We start from the raw sequence: 23619 nt of genomic DNA on the forward strand, positions 1-23619 counted from the left end.
AGTAGTTTGCTGTCTATGCATATACCTAGGAATTTACACTCACTGCAGATTTTCCCTAAAATATTACTATCTTGAGAATCAATAGAAGTTTGCAGAACACCAACATTGAAGGGGATTATATTTGTTTTTTTCTAAGTTGACTTTTAGATTGTCATTTTCAAACTTTCTTTTTGCGATATCTATAAATATTTTTACCTCTATGCCGAGATTAAGAATATCATTTCCCCATCAAAGGCCTGAAATGTCATCTGCATACATTGTAATGAAGGTATCATTTTTTACTATGTTTGGGAAGTCATTAACGTAACATATAAAAAAGGAAGGGATCAATTATCGATCCCTGACTCACACCAAATTTAATATTCCTGGCCCTTGGTGTATAACTTTTGAATGTTTCTCCATTATTGTGTAAGATTGGGGTACACTGTCCTCTGTTTTTTAAATATGATGTGATGAGGTGTAATAGTTGTCCACTTATGCCATCTCTGGCCAGTTTTGACTGAAGTACTTGTGATCAAGTTGTTTATCACCTTTTTTGTAGAGAGATTTAACAATGGCTAATTTTAGAATGTCAGGGAACACTCCTCCTTTTAAGACACTATTTATTAGATGCACCAAAGGATATGGTAGATTATTTCTGCACTGTTTAAGTAAAAATGGAGAAATTTCATCCCAGCCAACATATTTTTGTTTTTAAATTCTCTGATAAGCTGCAAAATATCCTCGATTTCAAGTTCATGCAGTTGATTAGGTTCAGAATTGTCCTCAGCAGGACCAGGGCGTATACATGGACAAGGAAAAAAAATTCCCGGATTTTTCCCGGATTTCTCGGTTGAAAATACGCTTTCTCCCGGGTGAAAATATATTTTTCCCCTTGTTATGTGAGAGTATACTTTTCCTCGCCACTGTAAAACTTATCAGTCTTTTGAATGTTTGTGGTTTTATACGCTAACGTAGAATTTCCCGGCACTATAGAAAACGAAACTCAGGGGGGGGGGGGGGGGGGGGAAACACGTTTTGGAAAGATCTGTGATGTGCAGCAGCAACATGTACACTACACATTTTCGTGTTACGAAGATATAAATTCGAATTCCGCCAAACACCGCATGTTACTTTCCAAGGCATTGAAATCGAGATTGCTACGCGCTTTGTAAGCCAGTCATAGTTCATGTCATGTGATCTCGCCAGCTGATGACACATTGGACACGTGATGTAGTCAACCAATAGCAAGATCATTCTTAGTAGCGCGAACACATAAAGAAGAAAAGTTGATGGTTTAAATTAATATACATAGTGTTTCTACAACAAATACAGAGGTTTCACATATATCGTAGTCTGGAAGATTAATAAGCTGCAAGAGAAGCTAAATTACCACATATAATGTTGATCTTTTTTGCGCGTGTTACACTTTAAGATACATCACACAAAAGTGCCAGTAAAATTTTTAATAACGACGTAAATGTCTGTTGTTCTGGGCTCGAAATTCTTCTAGATGATCGTCCTCAAAGAGTTGATTTTTAATTGAGAGTCAAACGCCCTGTGATTTAAGAAATTCACCCTACATTCTCGCATATAGTTCATCTTGTGTAAAAGGAAATTTGCCTTGAAAGTAACGCGTTCCAAACCACCATGCGCAATGTTTCCCCGTGACCTGTTAGAAAGTGATTCGTTTCAGCAGTTACCAGAGATCGCCAGATAACAGGTGCCACCGCTCTTGCACAGCTACGATGACACAGGAAGCCCGTATGTTCGTACGTGTAAAACATTAAAAGATCTTGCACTATGTCACAAAAGAAACAAGACATCAAAAATAGTTCAAATGGCTCTGAGCACTATGGAACTTAACTTATGAGGTCATCAGTCCCCTACAACTTAGAACTACTTAAACCTAACTAACCTAAGGACATCACACACATCCATGCCCGAGGCAGGATTCGAACCTGCGACCGTAGCTGTCACGCGGTTCCAGACTAGCGCCTAGAACCGCACGGCCACCCCGGCCGGCAACAAGACATCAGAGGACACTTCAAGTTCATCGCAATTTCTTGAACCATACTAAAATGCATAATTGGGCTTAAAGCGCACATTCGTATGTCCAGATTCGGATGTAAATTTTCTTGAGTACCAGTACTGTATTTTCTCATGTTTGGCTCTTTATTATGGTATAATACCATGCGAGCTAGAAGATGGAAAACGTGCACTTGAAATGTAGCGAACAATTGAAACTAGCCAACAGTGTGAAATTAAACGCTTAGTTTCAAATAAATTGACTCCCTCAGCGCAAACGATTAATAAAAGCCAAATCTCTTCAGCAAAGCGACAAAAATAACTTCATTGTTCTGCAAGGTGATTAATGCTTGACTGTCAGAAAGGTGGAAATAAAACATGAAAATAATAACATATTTTGTTAGTCTTCCGTTATTATGCGAACGTATTTTAATTCATCTGATAGCTTCCGGCCACAGAAATCCGCTTTGTTTTCATTTGATGTGAGAGTAATAAACGAAGAGGAAACGGCAAAATCACTAAACGTAAACACAGTTAACGTGGAGGCGACCCACCTCCCCACTACAATTCAGACTGCTCTGTGCATCAGCCCCAGGTGTACGATATTTCCGAACCGGGGCAATACTAGATAGTGGCACATCCGTAGCGAAGCGGGAGAAGGTTCTCACTCGTACGCGACTCAACCGCGCACGAACGATAGCCCGCCCGCAACTGCTCAAACGAATCTGATGTCAACAGCTGTCACGTCACGCTCATCGGAGGCAATTTGTCGTTATGAATCATTGCATAGTCTTTCTAAAGCCTTTGACACACTTTACTGTTGGCAAACGCTTGTATGAGCACCTTGTTTTGATGTTGTATATGGCGGATTTCCTTTGCGACTTAAGTTTTATTTTCGTTTTTTTCTTCCTCTTGTTAACGTTTTGTTGCTGCAGTATTATCCTGCATACGCGTATACAGTAATATCCTTTGTTGTAGTAATGGTTCCTACCAGTCAGTCACAAAAATTTAACTGAAAACTAAAACAATGAAACATTCCCGGGATTCTAAAAAATTCCCGGGTTTTTCCCGGTTTTCTCCCGGATGAAACAATTCCCGGGTTTTTCCCGGATCGTCCGGTTGTCCTGGGTCGTATACACCCTGAAGACTTCCAACAGGTACTTTATCTGTGGTACAAAAGTCAGATTCTAAGATATCTATGAAATAGTCATTAAAATGTTACTGATCACCTGTGGATTGGTGACATCAATATTGTTATTAGATATCTGTATGTTGATGTTACCTTATAGTTTTGTTTTTTGTCTCTTATTTCATTTACTATTGACCAGCAGGTCTTGGAGATACAATCTGAGTTTTGTATTTATGAGTTAATCTTTTCAGCCTTCAATCTTTTGACTTGCTTGCGAAACTGGTATTTATATTGTTCATATTTATACCTAAGCTCATTGTTTTTGGTCTCTCTTTGTATCAAATACATTTATCCCATTTTTTTCTTTCAGTTCTTTGGAAGAATTATCAAATTCCATGGGTCTTTACTGTCTTGCCTTATTCTTATTAATATTTATCTTTCTGATGGGAATAGTATTATTTAGATGAAAAAATAATTTATCTAGGAAGGCACCCCATTTATTGTTCACTCCTTCAGCTTGAAATACTAGATGCCAAGACTCATGACCAAGGCTCTCTCTCAGTTTGGCAATGTTGATAATAGATTTCTTTTGTATTCATAAATTTTCTTTGGTTTTCTACAAGGATCACCCTTTAGCACTAATAGTTGGCCTAGATGGTCAGAGATGTGACCATTTACAACAGCAGCTGTGGCAATATTTCCACAGTTAGTAATAACATGGTCTATAGAGCTTTACTAGTTGGAGTTTTCTAGAGGATATGTCTCCCAACAGCATGCATGGTCTATAGAGCTTTACTAGTTGGAGTTTTCTAGAGGATATGTCTCCCAACAGAATGGATACAGTCTTTGAAGCGTATGCTTTCTTGGGAATCTTGTAACGTGTTGACATTAATATCCCCTAATAATATAACATTTATATGTTCCTGCTTCTTATTAATTTACATAATACTGTATCAAGGGAATTAAGAAATAATTCAAAATTTCCATTTGGAGATCTATACAATGCTAAGATAAAGTATAAAACAGACAAGAATTATAACTTAATTGCTACAAGTTCACAGTGCAAAAGAAACAGCGTATCGTGATATGTCACAAATTAAGGTTTCACATATTCAATTTTTTTTCAATATTGTTTATTGGTTGTTTCTGATACATTGAGCAATGTCACCCGTAGAATGTAAATGTGTTTCCTTTCATGAGTTTTAGTGACATTATGTCTGATGGATAGATACCCTGCCACTATTGAAATGATTGAAAAAAATGAATAATTACGTGACAACCTGTGCCGTTATTAGTCTGTAATGAATGAAATCCTATAAATTCGATTAACTTTGTGTAATTTATTTGTTCACTGATGATTTTTCACTCGTGGTGTAGATTATTTATTTTCCAGATATTTATATTCTTTCAGTGAGAAAAATTTTTAGTAGTCGGCTATTAATCGATTTGTTCGACATTATACAGCCCGCCAATATCTGCCTCTGTAGAGTCTGACATATACACACTTTCAATGAGAATATTGTTTAGTAGTAGGCTAGAACCACATTTGTTCAGTGTTTATTTTACCCGCCAATTACTGCCTCTGATGTCTGCCGGGTGCCATGAATGTTAAATGCTTTGTACTCGCAGTAGAAACACTCGGAGTTGTGGGGAAGTGTTTCGTTCTGTCCCTGTTAAACGGTAGACCATATATGCTATAAACACAGTCTAATATAACAGTCGCGACACTCACTGCTGTAAAAGTTGTTGCCGTTTGACAGATGGAGCGACACTAGCGCTCCAAGCGGTAGGTAAGGTGAACGTCAGACGCGTCGTAAGCATAATGTTTGTTTACATCCATTTCTTACGTAATTTCCGCATTATTTGAGTTATTTTCTTGCCTCCAAGGGTTTGTGTGGTATCAGAAGGCATATATGTTTCTAAAAATGATTCTAAAATAAGCGCCAGCACGGACAAAAATCATGAATAGAGTGGCAAGCTACAACACATTCGTGAAGAAACACTTGTGACATTGGACAGAATTGCAGCTTACCACGTTCATATCAAAAGAATATAAACACACAGATTCACATGTCAGAAGCACAGACATGTACCTCTACTTGCAAAAACGATCGACAGCTCGTTTATCGTTCTGTAGGCCTACTGCGTTTGTTTGTCATTTTCGCCTGTTGCCACAAGTACGACCTTCATCTTTTTATTATTCTAAGTGGAACAAGCAACTGCCAAATAGTGGGAAGAATATGCTGAAAACACTATAATGAGCTGATTACACTACATTTCACGAAAAACCAAATATTTGTATAATTTTCAAACAATCTGTCAGTGAAGAAGGTGCTGACAAAATAATGTCATCACACGTTTCTCTTTCAATGGCATGCTAATCTGGCTTAACAACAAGTCAAGGGCATCTTTTTTTAAATATCAGGATCCTATAGTCTTTAACATTCGTTTGTCCTTGTTCACTTGCTCCTTCTGATACAATTTCTGTCGCTGTCTGTAGGCACTTTCCTTGTCCCGTAATAGTTTCGCTCGAAGTCTAGCGATTTGCACATTCTGACACTTCACACGCTTTTGCAAGACACGAACAGCTGCACTTAATCTAACCACTTCATCGTCAAAGCAGGTCTGTGTTGACGATTCACACGAATCTGGCACTGATACATGGTGAGCTGAACCAGCTGCTTCTGTGTCATAGGACTGTTTTACTGCTTTAGATTGACTGTCGAATCTTTGTGGCAGTTTCCTCTTCATCGTCAGCTGAGGTGGCTTATTTGGAATGTCAAACAGGGTGGGTACTGCATTCCACACGAGTTTGTTGTTGTCTGCGTTCATGAACTGGTTTTGTTCGAAATGTAGCGAACAAAATCTAATATTACTATACAGGTACACTGGGTCTTTCTTCATGAGGTCTTCTCGCCTGCTATTAACAAGCCATTTTCTGCTCCTAAAACGAAACATTCATCATTTATACACATATAGTTTGCAAGTGAATCCTGACGATACAGTTTAGTAACATGATGGTTATACCTCTCAGGATCCTTAGGAAACCTAAAAAAAGACAGCTTTGGTGTCTTCTTTCTGTTGTTGGTGCAATTTATTGCGCTACAAACGCTCCCGCCAGTAAAAGCCATTGTAAAAATCAAAATAAACAACCACTATTCTCCTTCACGATCGCGCCGAACTCACAGTGTAACCTAACAGCCGCTTGGGGCGCTGCTGGCGCTGTAGGCAACAAAATCGAGGCGAAGTGTCGCGACTGTTATATTAGACTGTGCTATAAACGTGTCCCAGAATGCAGTGTCTTGGACAAGAAAATAATGTAGTTAACTACTGTGCGTCTAGACTATAGACCTACTAAAAATAACGGTCTAGAATTAGCAGCAATATTAATTTAGAATTGTGTGAAATAACTTTCACACACTGCTTAACTTCTTTGCAATTTTAAAACTCTCTGAGGTGGGCGTTCTTTCAGAATATTGTTTGTTGTGTTTACAATGTGGAATACAGTTGTGTGAGGACTGTAATATGTTACCCAATGTTACCTTCTTTGAATTAGTACAATTTGTATCAATATATTCCAGGAGCGGAAAAGTCTTAGAACTTTGTCATAGCAGTTATAGTAGTGATTTGTACTGCTAGCAATTCGATGATATTGCCACATGTCAAAATGGCTCATTTGTCACTTTCGCTGCCGTGTGTCAGCTATAGTACAGCATAATACAACGGCCGGGAACACAATAACACCATGGATCGCATGGGGAAAAAAGATTTAGTGAGCATTGTGGAGAAACAAAAGCAACAGATAGCAAGATATGAGACTAAATTAAGAGGTATGTGACACGAAGGCCTACAGGAGAGATGAAATTATGCTAGAGAAAATATTCTGATATTTTATAACGGGAAAACCTCAGACTAAGCAGTGCATAAATAAAACACTTTGTAACACTACTTCTTTTGCAGACCTTGTTATTGCATATAAGGGGCTGTCAAAAGAAAAGGAAGCCCTGGAAGCCAGTCTGAAAGCAATAAGTGGGTCAAAGTCATCAACTCATCCTCCAACTGACGAAAATTCCATACCTGAGAAAGATGATGCCAGTACATCTGGTGCATCAGAGAAGGTAAGATACCTTAACTTTCTTACCAGTGAGAGGTGTCCAGAAAACTGCCCAGGATTTTTTTTATAACTTCATTCAATTTTTCCATGTCGAATACCTGCACTGTGTTTAGAATTTGATATGTATGAGTTAAAACTCCAAGCATCTATGAAAGTTGAGTGACTTTATCACCAACCTTCTCTAAGGTGTTGATGCACTAGCTCATTACAAGACATTGTGTAAAATATTAAGATTCAGCCTTCTAAGCAACTGAATTGTGAGAAAAAGATGGTTACATAAGGTAAAAAATATAGTATGTAATGTAATGATGCAGGAGACTGGTAGAACCACAGATAGTAAGCAGATGGCATTAGGAGTGAGACATTGCTAGTAGATGTGTGCAGTGATCCAAAACTTTTGAACAAGCAGTTAATCACTGTTACAGTTAGTAGATACTGACGTGGAATATCAGACGAACAATTGCAAATAACTTCATTAATTTGAATATGAACCTCTCCATACCAGGAGAAGTACTGTGTACTATAAAAACTTTAAAATAAAAATTATAGTGGTTGTGATAAAATATCAGAAAAGTTAATTAAAATGTGTTCATTTGAATTTAGTGCTTATCTGTGTAACCAGACATTTGTTGCTGGAACATTTCCCCACTGGCTGAAACATGCTGAAGTTAAACATCCATATAAGAAAGAATATTTCACAAAAATTTTAGATGAAGTCCTTGGTAAAAGTCACATAGCAGATCATCCTTGCATTTTGCGTTATGTATCTTCAGTATATGTGCATAATATGCACCAAAATACTCATTGGAGACTTGTTCATTCTCTAATATATGTTTAATTTCATTTTTTAGATGTGCATTGATTCACCCACTCCACAAAAAGGGTGACAAGACAGACCCTAATAACTACAGAGGTATCTCATTATTTCTGGTCACCTACAAAATTCTCTCCAAGGTGTTACTCAACAGACTCGAACCACAAGCTGATACAAAGATAAGGGAATACCAAGTAGACTTCAGAAAAGGGGGGGTTCTGTATTGAACAATTGCTCCTGAAGGTCAAACGGACAAACAATGCTGTAGTCACATTTATGGACTTTTAAGAAGTCCTAGGACTCCATAGACAGGCAGATTCTCTTTGATACATTAGAAGAACATAGAATAGAGAGAAAAACTGGGACACTCATTCAACAGACACGTAGGGACACTAAACCAAAAATAAAATTTATGGGAGAAATCTCAGACCCATTCGAGAGACCCCTGGGGACAGACAAGGTGATAGTCTCTCATCATTTTTATTCAACATTGTCTTGGACAAAATTATCAAACAATAGGATGCAAAAGTGAAAGGAATACAGTGAGGAAGAATGTGTGTAAACAAGATGATCACAAAGTGCCAGGAATTTGCAAGTGACCTGGCAGTACCCAGCAACAAAATACAAGCAGCACTGGAATATTGCATGAAATCTCTGTGAAAACAGGTCTACAAATATCATATCATAAACCATAATACATGGACAGAAAGAATGACCACCACCAAGCCATGTACACAAAATACTGAAAGATTAAGAGTGGAAAAATTCAAATATTTTGGGGAATATATACAAAAAGGAGGATCAGACAAGGCATCCAACAGAACAGAGGAACTTCAGAGAGTGTACAAAGTTACATGGATGCACCACAATAAAAGAAATATTTCATGACATGCTAAACTCAGGCACTTCGGTGCAGTTGTACTACCAGAAGCACTCCGTGCTTCAGAAATGACCACAACTGGAACATCAGGCACCACAAGACAGAAAAAAAATAGAAGATAAAATCATCAGAAAATTTTTAGAGCAGTTCACAGAGATGGTATATGTATTAAGAGACCAACCAAGGAATTATATGAAAACACAGACATGAACAGAAAATGCCAGCTAATATTCCATGGACACATATATGGAATTAACAACAACAGACTCATAAAGAGGATTTGTTATGTAATAAACAGTTCAATTTAAAAAAAAAATGGTGTCAAGAAATAAAGACCTAAAGAAATAAGGAATCAGTATTGAAATAATAAATGAAAGAGAGAAATTATGAACACAAAATTTAAAGTAAAAGAAAGGAATAAAAGAGGCAAAATGTGGACAGAACAAAGGAAAAAAATAACACAACGAAAGAATGAAGAGGTTTTGGGAAGAAAAGGAGGAGGAAACAAATGGATAATCATGTAACATTCAAGTTAGTCACTATCCTGGAGGCAAGAATGTGTAATATGAATAATAGTATATAAAGTAGCATACGATTAGGTGGCAAGGGGAGGGCAGGAAGTTGGCCATGGCCGTAAAACAGAAGAAACATTCTAACATTCACCTTCGCAACTTGGGAAAACCCAGGATGCTGGGTGGGCTACAAACACTGCTCCTCCTAAATTCCAGTCCAGTGCATTAACACTGCCTTAACTATCTTTTTTTGTTTTAGAAAGTAAATCACAGGTACCTAGTCTGCAGAATATCGTGTATAAGATGAAAAATATACTTAGGCATATGAACAGCTGCCAACGCTATATCCATCATAACTTTTCTTCCATCTGATTCACCAGAGAAAACCAAAAACCAATAGTAGAAACATTTTTATACAAAGAGACACAGAGAATAGGTGGTACATTTGATAACAGATGAAAAAGTACTCAACAGTAAATGAGGATCTAGTATTTATGCAAGCATAACATATTCACTTGTGCTGTAAGTAATCTTCTCAACAAGAAATGTTTTAACTTTGCACTAAAATCTGTTTCTTTACTAGACCTATTTATTTATGTTGGAATTGCATTATAAAGAGTAACACCAAAGTGGTTCACATGTGTTTGACTATGAGTTGAATTATCATTGTTGCAGTCACTATAGTTTGCATGTCTTAAAGTTCAGCTCTTGTAATCAATACACATTTTTATATGTATTGGGGGGAGGGGGGGTACTGCAAGCACACACAACTTTTTAAATAGGGGCTTTCAGTTAACCTCTATAGAACTACGTGACATGATTCAGACAGCCCTTGTCTGTCACGTAAAAATTCCATTTGTCTGTTAATTTTAAACCGAAAACTGTTCCATAAACTCCAAGGGACTGAAAGTAATAAAAGTAAGCCATTCTATCGCATTGTGCATTTACCTAATAATTTTAGTTTTTGTGATGAAAAATGTGTTAAATATGGTAAAATGCATTTAATTATGGTGTGAATGTAAACATTGGGCTATGTTACTGGTCACTCTTTTACTGCTGCCTTTATGTAACATTCACATTCAACAAAGTTGTCACCTTTCCATCTGATGTAGACCTTACGCTATGCTGTAGCTCAGCCTGTCACCACAACCAAGATTTGGAGGGTGGGGGATGGGAGAGGGGAGGGTCCAATATCACACTAACCATGTGTTATAAAAGCAAATTTTTAAGCATGTGGCTACAAATGATATATTGTCAAAGTTACAGTTTGAATTTCTTAAAGGTTCCAATAGTGCGAAGGATATTTACAAGCTCTGTTTTATTCTTTACATTTTCTTTGTATACAACAATAATGTAATTCCATTATTAGACAAATTATGGGCTACTGGTATATTCTGTGATTTGTCAGAGGCATTTCAATGTGTAAATCATATCCCTTGAAGTGAACTAGCATACTATGGAGTAGCAGGAAATACTGCAAAATGTTTCAAATTGTACCGGTATCTCTGACAGGAAACAGTCTCAATGGGAAAAAGTCTGTATTGAGCCACCAGCCATTATCCAACTGGGACCTGTTTACATGTGGCGCCCTTGAAGATTCTATCGCAGAGCTTTTAATTTTCGTGTGTGGTAACGATCTTTCATCAATAATATTACCAAATCCCAAGTTTATTTTGTTTGCAGATGGTACAAACATTGCAGTAAATAGTGCATCAAGCATAGTTCGGAGAATATTTGTTAATGAAATTTTTGTAGTCATTATTAAATGGTTCACAGATATTTCTTGGTCACTAAGTTTCAAAAAGACAAACCATATGCAGTTCAGAAAATGCAACAGAGATTCCCCTCTCCACACTTGGCCCATGCATACGTGTAAAATTTGATGACAAGCAGTTAGCGGAGGGTGACTGTGTTAAGTTATTGAGTTAACATTCAATTAGGAGAAGCATGCCATAGAACTGCTAAGATGCCTAAATGAACCTTTATTTGCAATGCTGATATTGTGAAACATAGGTAATACAAAAGTAAGAAAACTATCGTATTTGGTATACATTAAAGTTCAGGGAGAAGAAAGAAAAACTTCAAAGTTTTCTGATAACATTGTAATTCTGTCAGAGACAGCAAAGGACTTAGAAGAGCTGTGGAATTGAATGGACAGTGTCTTGAAAGGAGGATGTAAGAGGACCAACAACAAAAGCAAAACATGGATAATGGAATTAGGTGATGCTGAGGGAATTAGATTCGAAAACAAGATGCTTAAAAGTAGATGAGTTTTGTTATTTGGGCAGCAAAATAACTATTGATGGCCAGAGTAGAGAGTTGCATTGTCAGAGTAGAGTGTCGCATTGCTTCTGCATAATTTTTCATTGATTGTATCAATACCCATTTGTATTGTGATATATTGTGAAATTCTGAACATTCGCGAGTGCCATGGTAAATTAGGCTGTCTTTTGAAATTTTAGAGAATGACAGGGCTATCCTCATTCAGAACAATCATTCTCTAATTTCATTGTGCAATCACACTATTTTTGTAAGTTACCGCTATGAATGTTTTGGATATGTAATTTATTTCATAGCAAATCAGCATTTGTGGGTCACAGTTCAGCCAAAGAATGCATCACCTCTGAATTTCATTGTATACCAGAGCAAATAAATGTGTGTTTTTGAGAATTTTCAGAAGCTGCCATTGTCCTTTACATAATACTAGCAGTTTGTAGAAAATCAGCATTTGTGATTAGATACTGTACAGATTTTCTAGCTAACATGTTGTGTTAAATCTAGTTTTTCCCTTGAAGAGGGAATCATAAATTAACTCTACTTTTGAGTTTGCTAACAACTAATTAACATCAAAATGTTTTAAGATACTAGGAATTTGTACCACAGGTTTTTGTGTTGCCTTAGTAGGAACCTCATTTTGTTTATCTGCTTCAATTCTTATGGGGAATTAGTAACTTTTTATCTCAACAGGTTAAAAGATAATCAGCCAGCTTAAGTGAAAGTTATTTGTTCACTGCCATATAATACGTTGCACCAGCAAAGTTGCAGACCCACTGCGAATGCTGTTCTCAAACACAGAATGAGTTGGTTGACATTCATAAGCAGCTGGAAATCACCCTGGCTACTGTCAGTTGGCAACTCCTGTGAATCAGTGTGTTGGGAGAGCTCTGGAAAGTCATGTACCTGTGATACATGTACCAGAGGTAACTCAGGTACTACTCTCTCCTGTGGAACCTGTCTCCTCTGCAGAAAGTACAATACCTGTCATTACCCGTCCACTTGACTGTGAGTGGCATATCAATGGTAGATCGAAGCATCCTGTACAGGATGGATGGAGACCAGGGAAGAGTCAGTGTGTTGCACTGATCCTCCTAACCAATAAGGTGCTGTCTTTCACTGAAATTGAAACTGAGCCAGTGGGACTCACTTCACATGTTTTGGGGAAACATGTTTTGTCCGGTGTCAGGAGGAGGCAAATGCAAAAGGGTATGGGGTCTATTAATTGAAGGCATTCAAACATATGGCGAATGATTGTAGCCTTTAGAGAAATAACAGCAAGGGACAGGAAAGGACACCACGAGCTTTTAGTGTGTATCCCTGGGGGCCTCATTCATCATGTTGTAGATGCTATTCTGGCAGCCATTGAGGAAATAGCGTGCAACCAACTACAAATTGTAGCACATGTTGGAACAAATTATGCATGTCTGGGCTCCGAGGTCATTGTTGGGTCATTCCAATGACTGGCAGAGGTTAAGATGATCAGCCTTGCTCACGAGGTTTCAACAAAGCTCACAATTTGCAGCATTGTTCACAGAATTAATTGTGGTTCTGAGTTGTGTGGAAGGACTGAACCAGAGACTTTGAAGGTTCTGTGACAAGCTAGTCTGCGACATCCTGGACTAGCGCCATGGGGTTGAGGAATGTAGTGTCCCCCTAAATAGGTCAGGTGTGCACCACACATCAGAGGCTGCCCCCACAGGGGGCTCGCCACTCTTTGGCGTTTCGTGCTGGGTTACTACAGGACCCCAGTCCTTGCAATATCTTTTCCCCTCTGTGCTGAATGTCTATTCTCTTGTTATTCTTTTTTCCCCTCACTTGCGGAATGTAACTCGAGTGTTTTTGGAAACATTCCACATTGTCCGTAGCTAACGTAAGAACAGTCTCTCCACTGTTTTTCATTTTTCATTTCTTCGTTTACCTACTCCTATCCTTCCTCCGCTTCACCATTCGAGACTCCTCTTTTTCTTCTTCCTTCCTGTGTGCTCCTGAAGGCCGGTCCATGCATCTTGACGCATACAAGTGACTGGGTAACAGGTAATTCCCAGCCCTGGGTCGACAGGTAGGGTTTGTGTGTACCCCCTAGTACAGCCCAGGCCCGGGGAGGGGTGATTGCCTGAGCTGCTACCTTCCCAAATTTCTGATTGGTCTTTCTGTCAGGGCTTCGGGAGGTGTGAACAATCACCTGAGGCAGGTGCGCCCCTTTGTGAAGGGGGCCCCCAGTTGGAAGGAGCGCACCATCGGAGATGGTGGCAATCATGGGCAATTTTCTCACAATGAGGCAATCATCATCTTTGCAGCCCATGTTTACCAAACACAAATGGAACGAAGTTCCCGATTCAAAGACCCTCCCAACTGCACCACAGTTCCTTGTGGTTTCATGTACTGAAGACGGTCAGTCCTTTGCAATGGTAAATCAGTTTATAATTCAGAAAGGTGTTGATGCAATTCCTGGCTCTGTGAAAAAAGCCCTGTGAAATCGTGCTCTCATTTCCGCACTGGCTTTTTACTTTTTGAGACTACTTCTGATTCTCGAGCACAACGGCTTACTGCTTTCCTTCACCATGACTATCACATTCATGTCAAAGACCATAGAACTCTGAAGTCTTCCCGTGGTGTTATTTACCCTAGGCTCCTCGACGGTCTGACTGAAGCCAAAATCCAAACATACCTCTCTGATCGGAGTGTCATCCATCGAGTGATGAAAAAGGTAGGTGCCTCCTTAGTGCCCATGTGCTCTCTTTTTCTCACCTTTGATTGAGTGGTGCTTTCATCCAAGATCAAAGCAGGGTATGATGTTATCACAGTCTGACCATACATTCTGAACCCAATGCGCTTCTTCCAGTGTCATCATTTCAACGACACTCGAATGTCTTCTCGATATCCAGCAAAATGTGTAACCTGTGGTAGGGATGTGCACAAGGACGATTGTCCGCCTGCTTCTCCCCACTGTATCAACTGCAATGGCAACCATGCCGCCACCTCTTGAGATTTTTCCATGTATCTCAATGAGCGGGCTGTCCAGGAGATCTGGGTAAAGGAAAAAGTGCCTTAACTGGTCACTCGCAAGTTATCGGCTAGTCGCAAACCCTGCGTTCTACCGTCAGGCACTCACAATATTGATCTTGCTACATCTCACTCCGTGTAGAACATGGCCATGCAGACATGTAACATCAGATTCAGCACTGAGATTGTGAAATCGCCCAGTGTTATGGTAGCATTGCCATCTGCTCATCCAGCTATGCAACAAACCATCAACCTCTTGCCTCAGAGGTGAAGTCACGAGCTACACAACTGGCATGCTGGAAAACACAGAAGTAATACTCCCGTGAAGACCTCGTACGTTTCCTCCAGCCAACTAACACCTGAGTCTTCCTCTGCTAACCGGAAAGGCTTGAAGAAGTCAAACTAAGGAAAACAGTTTTTCCCTTCACTGACTCGAAGATCCTCTTCGACTGTGTCGCCACATGATACCATCACCTGGCCGGCTTCCATATCACCGGTGCATACCACTAACCATTTTTCTGTGCTAGACTCCACAGACTGCCAGCAGAAGAAAGCTGACACTTCCATAGACCTCATGGAGCAGAATCATCCTGCCTCCATGCCCTGTAGCAGTGAGTCTTTGCAGGCTGGCACTCAGCAACCGCCAAGGTGACACCCCTTCATTTTTTCCTGGTCATGAGTTTCCTCCAATGGAACATTCACAGCCTTAGATCCAGGAGAGAGGATTTATGGCTGGTCTTAGACTCGGGCAGCATCCACCATTCGCTTGTTCTCTGCCTTCAGGAAACAAAATTGCTTCCTCACGACGGCATTGATCTTTCGCATTTCTTCTCGGTCCATTTTGACCTCCTCCCTGAGGTTGGTATTCCATCTCATTGGGGAGTCATGCTGCTCATATGGGATGATACTCATAGTCAACCCATCTTCCTGCCTTCAAGTTGTTGTAGTTTGCCTTTTCCTTCTTCATTTGATCTTTTCACATCCTTCCTTGACTGTTCACGTCCCTCCGTCATTTGATGTCACCATGGCAGACTTCCTCCAGCTTATTGGGTAGCTGCCTCACCCTTTTCTGTTGCTTGGTGACTTTAATGCGCATTATACCCTTTGGGGTTCTCCCAGACCTGTCGGAGAGGTGTCCTCTTGGCTGGCCTTCTTAATCAACTTAAGGTCTTCTGCCTTAACACAGGAGCACCCTTGTTTTCAGACTCATCGCACACCTGTTGTCATCAGCTGCAGAACGTTCCATTCCTTACACTTCCTCTTTACAACGCTGTGTCCCTTTGGTGGCCTGAGATGTGCTGTGACGCAGTTCGCGTGCGGAGATGTGCTCTCTGTCTTTTTAACCATGATCCTATTTTGGCAAACTGCATTCATTATAAAGATGTGCGTGCACAGTGTTGTCGCGTTCTTCGGGATAGCAAAAACGCTAGTTGGATTTCATTCACGAGTTCTTTTAACAGTTCCACTCCCTCTTCTGTCGCGTGGGCCAACCCTCGATGGCTCTCTGGGACCGAGATCCATTCCCCAATTTCTGGCCTGACATTAGCAGACGGTGTCATTGTGCACTCTATTGCTATCTCTAACACCTTGGCTCACCATTTTGCAGATATTTCAAGCTCCTCCCACTGTCACCCTGCGTTCCTCCACCAGAAACGAGTAGAGGCAGATCGGGTGATACCCTTCTCTTCTCAGAATCGTGAATGCTGTAATGTCGCCTTTACTTTGAGGAAGCTAGATCATTCTCTCACTTCATCCCGATCCTCCGCCCCAGGGCCAGAAGCTGTTAACATTCAGATGTTGCAGCTCCTTTCTCTTGCGGGCAAGCAGTTTCTGCTTGATACGTACAACCGCATCTGGGCAGAGGACACGTTTCCCATATGCTGGCCTGAAGACACTTTCATACCCATACCTAAGCCTGGTGAGGACAAACATCTTCCTTCCAGCTACTGCCCCATTTCTCTCACCAGCTGTGTTTGCAAGGTGATGGGACGTATGATTCATGCCCGACTGGTATGGTGGCTCGAGTCTCACAATTTACTAATTGCTGCACAATGTGGATTTGAATCCCTTTACCAGTTCTATGTTGGATACAGTTTCTTCAGGTCTAGTTGTCCCAAAAATTCTGTCTCTCTTGCTCTCCAATGTGAAGACTTTGTGTGATAGTTTCTTCACTCTCATAACAGATCCTACATTTAGGGCCTTCTTCCATTATACCCATTGTATGTAGGTCTGTTTTGAAATTGCTGTGGTCAGTCATCAGTCCAACCATGAATTCAGTATCTTTCCTGTTTAAGCCCAGGATTATAGAGCTTCTTTTAAAACATGGCTTTGGCATCATTACCTTACCATGTTTTTGTTTATGGACCATAGGTATCCTATTGCTTCCCCCTAGCTCCACCAGAGCCCTGTGACAGTCTGTAACAATCTTAGATCTTGTTGCAGGAGCTGCCAATGATTTCAGGGCTGTCTGAATAGATGTAGATGCTGTGGTCCTTGTAGCACCTACACATGTGCTCCTCCACACACGCCCTGATTGCAGTAATTTCAGCTTGGAATACCGAGGCCAGTTTTCCTAGAGAGATGATGCACTCCGGTCTTGGCTGAATGCTGTACACCCCGGCCCAAGTGCGTTGAAGCAGTTGGGAGTTGTTATATAGTCGGCTGGCATTCCCCGGCCATTCCTATATTTACCTTACTCACTATTTTAGTGTGTGATTCTGGATATCCCAGTGAGATCAAGTTTTTACCAGGTTTGAATCTGTATGCACCAGCTGCTGCCGTCATCTTGACCCAAAGGTGTAGTGGAGGCACATCCAACATGGCTTCCATCCCAGTGGTTGGTGTGCTGCTAATTCCATCTGTTATGGCTAAGAGTCTCTGTACCCCAGCAAGCTCCTTAGCTGCACCCTGTTGTTCTACCTTCTTCCAGCACACTACGGCCCCATAGGAGATCCAAGGTCTAATCACAGTGGTGTATATCCAGTGCATACCTCTGGGGCTTAGGCCCCAGTTTTAGCCACAAGCTCTTCTGGTACTCAATGGAGTGCCTTTTGCCTTGGGGCAGATGCTCTTAATGTGTGGGGTCCATGTTAGTTTCTCATCTAGATATTTGACTGTCCCCTTCACAGGTAGAGTTTCATCGAAAAGCTTTAGATTCCAACTTGAGTGTTCGATGTGCTTCTTCGTGAATGTTTCCACAACATTCTTCTTAGGATTAACCCTGAGATCCTGTTTGATAGACCAGTCTTGCACACTATGTCCAAGAATTCCCAACTGTGTCAGTAAATTTGCCAAGTGTTACTATGACAAGGTCATCTGCGTGTCCTTGGCAGAAGCATTGTCTGGAATTCAGTTCCTCAATGAGTTTGTTCACCACTAGATCCCACAATAAAGGGGACAAAAGTTCTCCTTGTGGACAACTTCTAGTGGTATTAATTACCATCTTTTCATTCATCATGGTAGCCTCTACCTTCCTTCCACTAAGTGTGGCCCTTGTCCACTACATATAGTGGTCCTAGATCATACACGTTGGTATGTGTGTTGGTTTGAATGTAGAGGAGCCCTAGTTAGCCTCTCTCCTCAACATGTATATTAACCAGTTTTTCCAACGTTGTAAGAATGGAGGAGGACAGACTGATTGGTCTCATATCCATAGCCTTGGTATGATCAATTTTCCCTGCTTTGGAATAAAGACAACCTTCACTGCCCCTCCAGGCATTGGGAATGATTCCTGCTGCTAGTATAACCCTGAATAATCTGCATAGGACTCTAAGATTCTCTCCTGCCTGTTGCAGGAGAGCTGGAAAGGTTCCATCTGGGCCATGTGACTTGAACGGTTGGAATGATCCCACCACCCATTGGATTTTACTGATGTTGACACTCTCCTTGGTCATTCCCAGTCCTCTCTTTGAATGCCTGAGAACCAGTGTCTCCCAGGAATCACATTCTGGTGTATGTTATCCGCCAGAGCATATTGAAGAAAGTGAGATTTGAGGAGCAGTTCCAGCGTCTAATGTGCTGTCTTTGTATATTCCCCATCCTCCTTCCTCAATGTACCTCCTGGATTAGTTGATACTCTATTGACAATTTTGTGAAGTCTTGCTTGAGCAGCCGTGCCCTCCACTTCCTCACAGAATTCCTTCCAGGATGCCTTCTTTGATTATCTAATTGCAAGGTTGTAGTTGACAAGAGCCTCACAATATTTTGCCCATTGTCCTTTACATCTCGAGAGGTTAAACAGTCTTCATACCTGTTTTCTTTGTATTTCCAAGTTAGTGTTCTACCAAGGCATACTCCTATTTGTGCACTTCGTGGTATGAGGTCACTTTCGCCTTTGCTACTTCCTCAAACTCTACTGGATTTCTTATCGAGGTTTTAATTTCCAATAAGTCTAAATCAAGGTCCCTCCTATATGTCTCCCAGTCCATTTTCCTGGGATTATTATAGGCCGTGGTCTGTCTGATTCCCATTTCAACCATGAATTTAATATGCACATGGTCCAATGAGGATGGCTCTAATGCCACAGGCCGTTGTTTGACATAGCTGCCCATCATCATGGAACCAAAGGTTATGTCAATTACTTCTTCCCCTCTGCTATTCCTGTATGTAGGTTTGTCACCCCTATTCAGGACCATCAAGTTGTTAGACAAGAGAAATTGAAGAAGGTACTCACCTCTACTGTTGGTGTCCTTGCTGCCCCACACTAGGTCGTGGGCATTGGCATCACATCTAACCACCAGGTGGTTGCCTTCCTGATGGCAAGCATCTGTCAGTCTCCTCACCTCCAAGGGAGGAGGAGAGCTGTGTTCGTAAGGGAGGTATGCTGAGACCAAAACAATTTTCCTCATGATACCTTCTTCACGTTGCTGCATCCTGATGGTCACCAGGTCCCTGGAGTAGAAATCCATCATTGGCATGAAAGAAATTCCATGTCTCACATAGATGCATGTTCTGGAGTTTCTTGGATTTCTAGCATAAGTCAGCTTACCTCCAGTGCCACCGAGGCTGATACACCCCCTTTATATAAGTAAGGTTCTTGTATCAGGGCCACGTCAACTTCCTGTGTCCCCAGGAGATGACTCAGGGCAGCAGTGGCCCCTTTACTGTGTTGCAGATTAATCTGTAGCACTTCGAGTCTCCGTCTTGCTGCCATCATTGCCTTTGAGGTCTTTGATTATCCTGACGGCAACCTGCGAGAACCCTAAAAACAATTTCAGGTCTTGCTTTCGCATCGCCTTCAGGGACTTCCTTATGACCCCCCCACCACCAAGGTTTGTCCTTCAGGCATAGCCTTCTGGTTGATTATCCTCCAATCCTCTGTCGAGACTTTTGGGTTCTGAACCACTATCTTCTCAAACAGAGTTTTTAGAGAGGCATCTTTAGGGATCTATAGTACCCATGTCGATACCTTTGTGATCTTAAGCAGCTCAGCTGCGGTCCTGACCAGCAGCTTCGTATCCTCCCACAGGGATATCATGGGCACTGTATTCACCCCCTCGCAGACAAAAATGAGGGCACTGCGATCTAGATAGACCCTCCTGAAATTGGGTCCTGGACCAGTATCCCCCCCACCCAATCTTATCAAAGAGGGCCATCTGTACGAGCTGCTCCTGCTGCGAGGTGATGCCTACCAGTGGATAGCGTTCCTGGATAACTGCCATCTTAAACTCTGAGGCTGCAGTACTGTAGGTCTGTCTCCCTATTTCCTGCCCCAACTTTTTCTGGGCTTGCTTATCCTGAGAGGAGGGAGTCCTAGATTCATCCCTTTTCCTCTTGGTACCTGTCTTTGACTTTGTGGTGGTCTGTGTATCCCCTTCAACCTGAGACAGTTTTTTCTTAGGCTCAAGCCCTTTTAATTCCCTCCACATTTGTTTTGGAAGCCATTCTTTTCCTTGCTTTTGTTTCTGTTCCCTTGAGAAGTTTCCTCCTCTGGGCCCCAGACAAGGCTTTAATCTTGTGATCTGGTCAAACTTGTCAGTTACAATTCCCACTTCTTGCTCAGGTCTGATTCAGTAGTGGGAATGCATTCCATCAGTCCTGACCCTGATGTTTGGGTGTCTGAGGTCTCAGTTTGCCCCTCTGTTTGTTTTAATTTATTTTTGTCACTCCTGTCCATCTTGGTCCCATGAGATTTGGGGATCTACTCAGCCCAGACCACGGAAACCCCATGCGGGGTAAGGCTATTTACTCAGCGAGGTCGCCCGGTATCCCTAAGGCTCCATTTGCAACACATCTTCTCATGTGCCATACACCCCTTGGCATGGATCGCATCACACCTTGGTTTGGGGCAGGAAATTGGTTAAGGACCAGGTGTGGATAAGGAAGACGTTGTGGTACACTCTTAGTCTGATCCATCGGCTAAGGTCTTTCCGGCAGTAGATCCTGTATCTTTGGCATAGCCCTCAGCTTCAAGTGGATAGGCATGCCTCTCCACCAACACGGACAGTGCTTTGTCAAGGTGGTGTCCCCCGGAGAGGCGGAATTCCCAGACTGTGGCCTTGTTTTTCAGTCTGGAAAAAGCCCACAACACCTGGTGGAGGACTGGTATCTTCCATACTCTCTACACGTGGGGCTTCTTTGGCCACCTGCCCCATTTAATACTCTTCAGGAATTTTCAAAAGAGCAAGTTTTCAAAGTACATGTGGGTTCTGCCTTGTCGGACACCTGTATCCAGGAAAATGGTGTGCTTCAGGGTTCCGTCTTGAGTGTCATCCCCCTTTGCTATCACCATTAACCCTATAATGGCCTGTCTCTCGCCAGGCATCTCCGGCTCCCTATTCATTGATGATTTTGCCATGTATTGCAGTTCACCACAGAATTGTCCCATTTAGCGGCACATTCAGTGATGTCTTGATCATCTTTACTCATGTAGCACTGACAGTGGCTTTTGTTTTTCCACTGACAAAATTGTTTGTATGCATTTCTGGTGGCCCAATTGGTTTCTTCCACTGTCTTTACATTTTAGGCCTGTTGCTCATCTGTTTGTTGAAACCATGAAATTCCTGGGGCTCATTTTCGATAGGAAACTTTCTTGGTCCTCCCATGTGTATTACTTACCTGGCAGCCTGCTGTATGCAGTCCCTCAATGTCCCATGTGTCCTCAGTGGTGCTTCCTGGGGTGCAGACCAAACTACCCTCGGTTTGTACCAGTCCCTTTTCTGGTCCAAACTGAACTATGGGTGTTTCATTTATGCATCTGCATGTCCGTCCCTCTTACGCCATCACAGTACTATCCACCATTGTGGCATCCTTTTGGCCACTGACACCTTTTACATAGCCTGGTTGAGAGTCTGTACGCAGATGCTGCCTTCAAAGTCTCTGTGTGCTGCACACCATCCATCTGTTAGCGCAAGGGGTCCAGGAAAGCTGTCACTTGCTCACCCTTAATGGAGCCACTGTGATATTTATGTGGGTTCCTGGTCACATCGGTCTGACAGGAAACGAGACTGCTGCTGCTGCCAAGGCTGCAGTCTTCGTACCTCAGTCTGCTAGTTCTTACATTCCCTCTGATGATCTCTGTGTTGCCATCTGTCTGCAGGTGGTATCACCTTGGCATCACCAGTGGTCTTCCCTTCATGGGAACCAGCTTCGTGCTATGAAGCCTATCCCAGTGGCTTGGATGACCTTATCTCGGCCCTCTCGCTGCGAGGATATCATTTTAACTAGGCTGCGTATTGGTTACTGTGTTGTTAAGTGGTGCTCCCCCACCACTTTGTGCATGTTGCATCCAACTTTTAACTGTCTGCCATTTTCTGATGGAATGCCCTTGTTTTATCTGCTTACATTTCCGTTTTTGTTTGCTGTCTGAGTTATCAGCCATTTTAGACAACAATGTACTGACTGTTGACCCCGTTTTACTTTTTATCCATCTTAGCAATATGATGAAGGCCATTTAAGTTTTTGCTCTGGACCGCCATTTCTTTATGGCGTATTTCACAGACCTTTCTCCACATCCCTTTTCATAGCTGTGTTCTCTTTTGTTGATTAGTATTGATATGTAGTTGTTTTTAACTCTTCTCTTTGTCTTCATGTTGTACAGTTTTGAATGGGGGGCTCCATATGGTTCCCAAGTTGTGCAGCGACCGTAAACCTTAAAATTACCAAATGTGCAGCAACCAGTCGCAAGATCATGTTTTCTTTATTTAGTTTTGCAAATCGTTTTCAACTGATTAACAGCCATCATCGGTGCTTTCAACATGTCCCTGAGTATTAACACTGTCTTAAACAGACGTCAACTTTATGTTTGATGTCTGTTTAAGACAGTGTTATTACTCAGGGTCACATTGAAAGCACCAATGATGGCTGTTAATCAGTTGAAATCGATTTGCAAAAGTAAATAAAGAAAACATGATCTTGCAACTGGTTGCTGCTCATTTGATAATTGTACAATTTTGACATGGGCGCATATGACCCTAGTTGTTTTGGTGCCCTAAAAACAAAATTAATAAAAAAAAATAAAAAAAACTGAGGCTGCAACTCGAGTAGCTGACTGTGTGTGAGGTGCACACTTTTTTTTTGATTGGGCGACTCTCCATCCAATCCAGATAACAGTAGCTGTAGGAAATCCACAAGTAACAATTTAAGATTGAAAGAAATTCCACCCCCAGGTGCAAGAGTCAGAAGTGCTCATGAAAAACAGTTTAGCTCACATACTGAACACTGGTTGAAACCTGAAATTGATAGCAGTGAGATTTTTGGGGAAAATTTGTGTGTGTATCAAAAGGACAGGCAAATGGGAAATGGAGGTGGTGTATTTTTTGCAGTAGACAAGAAATTCAAATCCACAGAGGCAGAAACGGTTCGGGCAAGACTAAGTATAAGGGCTGCGCATAAAATGATAATTGGACCCTTCTATTGCCCACCAGACTCATCTCCTGAAGTAAC

General features: G+C 41.4%; 1 protein-coding gene across 1 annotated transcript in view; it reads left to right on the forward strand.

The window, feature by feature from the left end:
- The first annotated feature begins 6486 nt into the window (after positions 1-6486).
- The window catches only part of LOC124805277 (GRIP and coiled-coil domain-containing protein 1), a 106750-nt gene continuing 89617 nt past the window's right edge, over positions 6487-23619 (forward strand). Inside the window, exons 1-3 of the mRNA XM_047265789.1 lie at positions 6487-6592; positions 6718-6966; positions 7097-7254. Of these exons, the coding sequence (XP_047121745.1) occupies positions 6882-6966; positions 7097-7254 (243 nt within the window). The 5' untranslated portion in view covers positions 6487-6592; positions 6718-6881. The remainder of the gene's footprint in view (positions 6593-6717; positions 6967-7096; positions 7255-23619) is intronic.

Source organism: Schistocerca piceifrons, chromosome 7 (assembly GCF_021461385.2).
Source record: "Schistocerca piceifrons isolate TAMUIC-IGC-003096 chromosome 7, iqSchPice1.1, whole genome shotgun sequence".
NCBI classification, from domain to species: domain Eukaryota; kingdom Metazoa; phylum Arthropoda; class Insecta; order Orthoptera; family Acrididae; genus Schistocerca; species Schistocerca piceifrons.